General features: G+C 48.0%; 1 protein-coding gene across 1 annotated transcript in view; it reads left to right on the top strand.

Annotated features, from left to right (window-relative positions):
- Window positions 1-4,248: 4,248 nt before the first annotated feature.
- Window positions 4,249-7,248, top strand: part of Rap1gap2 (RAP1 GTPase activating protein 2) — a 227,036-nt gene continuing 224,036 nt past the window's right edge. The window contains exon 1 of the mRNA XM_028866705.2: window positions 4,249-4,315. Coding sequence (XP_028722538.1) covers window positions 4,266-4,315 — 50 coding nt within the window. The 5' untranslated portion in view covers window positions 4,249-4,265. The remainder of the gene's footprint in view (window positions 4,316-7,248) is intronic.

Here is a 7,248-nt window from a genome sequence, read left to right as displayed (position 1 = left end):
GTGTGTAGCAAAGTAAAAGAAAAAGCACACACACAATACATATATGTATATATAGATACATATATGTATATATATATATATATATATATATATATATATCACCTTAGAGCAGCCATTATTTTGAGTGAGGCACTTTATTTACACAATTTCATCTGAGGATTCCTGTTGCAAAGGTAATTTCTATTTGTAGGGAAGAGAAAATAACACAGTTGGGAAGGAGCAGAGTCAGGTTTACAGCCCTGGTCCATCTAGTGTCATGGTAAGTAAGCTTGCAACCACCTCATTATCTCCCAGAGAGATGAACCCAGCTGTGACTGAAAGCACCCTAGCGGTGATGGGCCAAGTGCTGTGACTGAAAACACCCTAGCGGTGATGGGCCAAGTGTGTGAAAACCTGAATGCACCTCAGCTCTGACTTTCCCAAGTCTCTGGTCCATCTTTTGTTTTTGTTGTTGTTGTTTCTGTTTTTTTTGAGACAGGGTTTCTCTGTGTAGCTTTGGTGCCTGTCCTGGATCTCACTCTGTAGACCAGGCTGGCTCACAGAGATCCTCCTGGCTCTGCCTCCGCAGTACTGGGATTAAAGGTGTGCACCACTGCTGCCCGGCTGAGGCAAGGTCTTCTTATTGAACCTGGTGCTCACTGTTACACTTAGACTGGCTGGCCATGGGGCCCCCAGGATCTGTCTTAGTTCCCAGCACCGGGGTTATAGACGTATACCACCACACCAGTTTTTACATGGAAGGCAGGAATCCAAACTCAGGCTCTCAGTCTTGTGCAGCAAACATTTGAGCCACTGAGCCATCTCCCCAGTCCCTGATTGCTGGAGACTTGCTATGTCCAAGACACCTAATGGGTTTTCTTTCATTTTTAACAAAGAAAGTAGAGTCTGTAATTTCACCATCCAGGTAATGTATATGATTATATACATATTGTAGATAGTTATTTTGTGTGCCTGCTTCTATGTGTATATATATTCGTGTGTATAGATGAACATTGTGTGGAGATCAGAGGAGGAAGATGCGTGTCCTGTTCTAACACTGTCGGCCTCATTCCCTTGAGGCAGGGTTACTCACCGAACCGAACAGCTCAGTTAGCAACCAGTAACTCCCAGTGATCCCCCTGTCTCTGCAGTCCCGTTGCCAACCCAACCATACCCACCTTTTTAAGTGGATTCTGAAGATTTGAATTCAGGTCCTCATGCTCCCAAACTCCTAATCCCCCCGCCCCCAGACAGGGTTTCTCTGTCTATCCCTGGTTGCCCTAGAATTCACTCTGTAAAACAGACTGGCCTCAGATTCAGAGATCTGCCTGCCTCTGTCTCTGGAGACTAGGATTCAAGGTGTCCTCCATCACTGCCTGGTTCCCAAGTCCCAATTAAAACAACAACAGCAACAACAACAAAACCCTTGAAAAGTAGGATATGCTCACTGGATGGTGGCGGACATCTTTAATTCCAGTACCTGGGAGGCAGCGGCAGGCAGATCTCTGAATTTGATTGAGGCCAGCCTGGTTTACAGAGTGAGTTCCAGGACAACCAAGGCTACACAGAGAAACCCTGTCTCAAAAATCAAAACAAAACCAACCAACCAAACAAAAAAAAGACATGCTTATATTTAAAAACTAAAAAATTCCTTCTTCCTTCATCTTTAATTTCTCTTCCCAAAGTTTTGCTGCTTGCCATTTCCCCCCTCCTTTCTTTTGGAGACAGGGTTTCTTGCATCCCAGGCTGGCCTCTAACTCACTATGTAGCTGAGGATAACCTCGAATTTCTGATCCCCCTGTCCCCATTTCCCAATGCTGGGATTACATGCATGAACCACGGTGCCCCATTTTATGCAGTATTAGAGACTGGACCCAGGGCTTTGTATATGCCAGACAAGAACTCTACCAAATTGAGCTATACCCCCAACTCTTTTTGTTTGACACGGGGTCTCTCACCACAGCCCAGGCTGATGTAGAACTCACTAAGTAGCCCAGACTGGCCCTGAACTCAAGGCAATCAGCTCACCTGTGCTGAGATTACAGCGTAACCACATTCGCACTCAACAACCATGCACTCACAACTCTGCTTTGGAGGTGATTTTAGACTTCCCCTTCGGTTTCCTTGGTCTGCATGTTAATTTCACTGGATAAGATTAAAGAAAGGTTGCTTAGAAGGAATTGTCAACCCCATGTCAGCACTCCAGCTCCAAAGCACTGTTTTTCTTTCCTTCTCTCCCTGCAGCATTTACAGGTGGGGGTGGGGCTTCCTGTCTTCCTGCTTTGTTGAGATGCTGTGGAAAGCCTAGGTGGGGGTCCTTAGGATTTATGGAATCTTGGTTTTTTTTTTTTTTTTTTTTTTTTTTTAAAGTGTTACTGTGTCATCCAGGCTGGCTTTGAACTTCTGGGCTTAAACTGGTCTTCTGCTTTAGTCTTCTGAACACCCACGATTGCAGGCGCATGCTATCAAGCCCACTTCTGTAATTTTTTTTTTTTTTTGTTTTTGTTTTTGGTTTTTGGAGACAGGGTTTCTCTGTGTAGCTTTGCGCCTTTCCTGGAACTCACTTGGTAGCCCAGGCTGGCCTTGAACTCACAGAGATCCGCCTGCCTCTGCCTCCCGAGTGCTGGGATTAAAGGCGTCCACCACCACCGCCCGGCTGTAATTTTGTTTTTTTTTCAACAGTGGAGAAGGCATATATGGACAGAATGGCAAAGATCAGTAGCAGGTCAATTCCTGGAAATTTTGTTTGTTTGTATGAAACAGGGTCTCACTATGTAGACCAGGCTGGCCTTGAACTCACAGTGATCCCTCCTGTCTCTGCCTCCGGAGTGTTGAGATTGAAGGCATGTGTGGGCCCTCATGCTCAGCTTTTCCTGGAAATTTTGTTTCTCCTCCTCTCCTTCTCTCCTTCCCTTCCTCTCTCCCTTTTGCCTGCTTCTGTCTCTCTCTGTCTCCCTGTCTCTCTCTCTGTCTCTCTGTCTCTTTCTCTTGTCTTATGTATCCCAGGCTGGCTTCAGCTTAGACCCTGCTGTGTAGCTAAGGGTGACCCTGGATTTCTGAGCCTCCTCCCTCCGCCTCGGGTTTACAGGTGTGCACCACCCTGGAGAGCTGGCTTTGCATGTGTTGGCAAGCTCTGCTGAGCTCTGTCCTCTATGCCTCCATATGGAAAGTTTTCTCCATCGCTCCTGCACATGGACCCGTGTCTTCACAAGGAAGGCTAGGATCTCACAAGGGAGTCAGACTTTGTACTCCAACCTGCCCTGTTTCTCTCCTGTGAAGTGAAAGGGTTCCCCAGGCTGAAGGTGCGCTCTTGTAGTCCCAGCACTTGGAGGCTCAGGCAAGAGGATTGCAGAGAGTTTGAGGCCAGCCTGGGCTACATAACAAGATACTTTCTTAGAAAACCAAAACAAGGGAAAACTGAATTTGAATTGTCCTAATATGGGAAGCCAGTGAGTTGGGAAGACTCCCTGAATGTGTGCAATCCCATACACACACATTCTCTCCTCCTCTTCCTCTTTGATAGGGACTGCCTGTTCCTTCTGGCCTTTTGTGACAGGTCTTATGTATATCAAGCTGGCCCTTTTCTGGCTTTGTAAGTGAGGATGACCTTGAACTCCTGACCTTTCTGCCTCTACCCCCTGAGCCCTGGAATTACAAAATACCACCATCCCTGGCTCTACAGACAATTCTGAGCTCCTTTACACCAGGTTGGGGTTCCCTGGAGCCTCTGATCGGGTCAGCCAGGCTGGTCTCTGCCCTTCTCCAGCAACGAAAAGAATCTGGGGTGGATGGGAGGTTGACTGCTTGGGTGAGGCTGGGCCTAGGGTGGGCAGTGTCTAGGCTGACGCCATGGTACTGTTTTAATTACTGCCGTATTACAGTATTTTAATCGTTCTCAGGGCACATCGGCTTTTATTTTAAGCTTTTAAGAGAGTTTGATTTCTTTTTATGTTTCATGTTTATGGTAAGTAGAGCAAACTGTTTAAGGGGACAAAACACAGCGGGGCCAAAGGTCTCTGAGAACCTGACTCCTGGCCCGTTGCTCCAAAGAAACCTAGATAATCAGCAGGGTGAGGAAAAGAGGCGAAGAAGGAGGCTGGGCGGTCCGGCGCGCTGCTGCAGAGAAGAGCGGTGACCCAGCCGGGCGACTGAGGGTGGGGCTCACGGCCGCCGGGAGGGTGAGCGCCTCTGGGTCCCGTGCTGTCCCCGCGGCCGCCAGAGCGCTGGGCACTGACCCTGATGCAGCTGGAGCCGCCTCCGCGGCGGAGGGAGCTGCCGGACAAGGCATGGCGGGCCGCAGGGCACCGGGGGAGAAGCGCTGGCAGCTGGTGCGCTGGTGAGTGGGCAGCGGGGAGCCACCGGGGAGCCCAAAGTTTCTTCCCGAGCGGAGTGACCCAGGATTGGGTTAACAGAGGCGCCGGGCTGCCAGATCAAAGCCACTCAGGGTCCCCGCGCTGCATCCTAGCTATTCTCCAGAGAATCGGGCCCTGGGAACCGATGTCTCCCGGCTTCCCAGGGTCTGGATGCTCAGGGATGACAGCGGGGACCTTGCCCGGGCTTTCAGGGTCTTAAGAGTGCAGGTAAGCCTGCTCAGCCCGCGGTGGCCACAGGAAGACTTCAAGATCCTAAAGAAAGCCAAACCCTGCCGGTGACTGGGAGCTTTGGAGGGGCAGCAGTCCTCCTTCCACAAGCACACGGGTGGGGTTCCCTCGCCCTTCACCCCACCTCAGCTTTCCTAACCGTGGGGATACCTGCCTACCTCCAATCCTGCAGCCCAGGTAGAGAGTCTAGAATCTGAGTCCCAAGAGGGCACCAGCCACCGCCCCACCCTTCCATTCAAAGAGATGCCCCAGCTCACCTCCACAAGGTTTACTGGGGTGAGCCCTTTTGGGACCTGGACTCAGTGGAGTAGGCCTGGGAGGTTTGGGAAAGGGAGGGGGCGATTCATGTGCAGATTGGGCCCTTCTCCCTTCCCCCACCGCAGCACTCCACCAGGAAATCTGTCAGTCGGGTGTCAGGTTACCAGACTGCAAGCTGGGAGGGTTTTCCAAGGTACTGCAGCCCAGTCACCATGTTCCCTGTACCCTCAAGTCTGAATGCTCAGGGCTGCCAAGGGCTTGGCCTCTGTTTGGTGAGACTAGTTTTAAGTATTGGTATCAATCAATGAGAGCAACCTCCAGAGCAATTCCCACGGCTCTGCAGTAATCGGAACCCAGGTATTGCACCGATACGATTATTCACAGTTCTCAGAAGAAGACCGTAGCACACCTGTTTTACAGATGTGAAAAGTCAGGAAGGGAAAATGATTAGTTAAAGCCGCATAGCGAACACATGTTGGAGTGAGGATTCGAACGTGGGACTTGCTTGCTCAAGGGTTTTACTCTTCCTCTTTTTTGTTTCGTCTTGGGACTGTCCCAGCTCCTCAGCCTGCCCAGGCACTCAATTTCACACTGTCAAGAGAAGGGCGGAGATGGCTCAAAACAGCCTGTAACTCCAGGTCAGGGGATCTGACGCCCTCTTCTGATCTGCACACACATCACACACACACACACACACACACACACACACACACACACACACACACAGAGAGAGAGAGAGAGAGAGAGAGAGAGAGAGAGAGAGAAGAGAGAAATCAAGACACATGGCAAACATGTGTGAGGTTGCTACTGACAGAGTTCTGTTTTGTAGTACATGCTTAAAGTTATTATTGTTGTTATTTTAATTATCACATTTGTTTGTCTATTTATTTATTTTTTTTTTTTTTTTTTTTTTTTTTTTTATTTATTTATGTGTATGTATGTGCATACTGATGCACAGTATGGAGATCACAGAATGACTTTCAGCAGTCAATTCTCTCCATTATGTAGGTCTTAGTGACTGAATTCAGGTCTTCAGGCTGGTGGCCAGTGCCTTTACCTGCTGAGCCATCTCACCTGCCCAATATTATTATTATTATTATTTTTTGTTTTTCCCAAGACAGGGTTTCTCTGTGTAACAGTTCTGGCTGTCTTGGAATCCACTTTGTAGACCAGGCTGGCCTTGAATTCACTGAGATCCACTTGCCTCTACCTCTCAAGTGCTGGGATTAAAGGCATGGGCCACCACTGCCCACCTTTTATATATATATATACATATATAGTTTCTTTCTTCGTATAGCCCTGGTTGTCCTGATACTCACTCTGTAGATCAGGCTGACCTCGAACTACAGAGATCTGCCTGCCAAAACTATTATATTATCATCACTTTTGGGCTTTTTTTTGTTTGTTCAGTGTGTGTGGGTGTGCACGCAGGCGCATGCACATTTGAGAGTGAGTACAAGGACCACCTCAGATGTTGTTTCCAGGCACTGCTCACCTTTTTAAAATTATTTTTTAGATTTATTTGTTTTTGTTTTGTGTTTGGGTGTCTTGCCTACATGTATGTCTGTGTACCATGTGCATGCCTGATGCTCACAGAAACCAGAAGAGGGTGACCCTCTGGAATGGAGTTGTAGACAGTTGTGAAGAATCATATAGATATTGGGAATTGAACCCCAGTCCTTTGGAAGAGAAGCCAGTGCTCTTAACCACTGTATACTCTCTCCAGCCCCTTACCCTTTTTTTTTTTTTTTTGACACAGGGTAACTCACTGGGTAGGCTAAACTGGCAGGCTAGCAGACCTCAGGGATCCCTCTGTCTCCACCCTCCAGAGATGGGATTACAACACTCTTGGCTTATTATTATTATTATTATTATTATTATTATTATTATTTTGGTTTTTTTGAGACAGGGTTTCTTTGTGTAGAATTGTCTTCAAATTCGCTCTGTAGACCAGGCTGGCCTCGAACTCAGAGAGATATGCCTGCCTCTGCCTCACAAGTACTGGGATTAAAGATGTGCTCCACCACTGCCCGACGTGTGTATTTTGTTTTAAGGCAGGGTCTTACTGTATAGCCCAAGCTGGCCTGGAACTGTCTCTGTAGATCTGGCAGGCCTTGAATTTACAGAGATCCACCTGTCCCTGCTCCAGAATGTTGGGATTAAAGGGATGAGCCACCATGGCTTTTTTGAGACAAAGTTCCTTAAATTTTTTTTTCTTTTTTAAAAATTTTTGAGACAGGGTTTCTCTGTGTAGTTTTGGTGCCTGTCCTGGATCTCGATCTGTAGACCAGACTGGCCTCAAACTCACAGAGATCCACCTGGCTCTGCCTCCCAAGTGCTGGGATTAAAGGCGTGTGCCATCACCACCTGGCTCAGGCTGGAAGCTTATACATATGAAACATATATTTCT

Source organism: Peromyscus leucopus, chromosome 8b (genome assembly GCF_004664715.2).
Source record: "Peromyscus leucopus breed LL Stock chromosome 8b, UCI_PerLeu_2.1, whole genome shotgun sequence".
Taxonomy (NCBI): domain Eukaryota; kingdom Metazoa; phylum Chordata; class Mammalia; order Rodentia; family Cricetidae; genus Peromyscus; species Peromyscus leucopus.
Note: the sequence above shows the minus strand (reverse complement) of the source record. Positions and strands in the feature narration are given on the sequence as shown.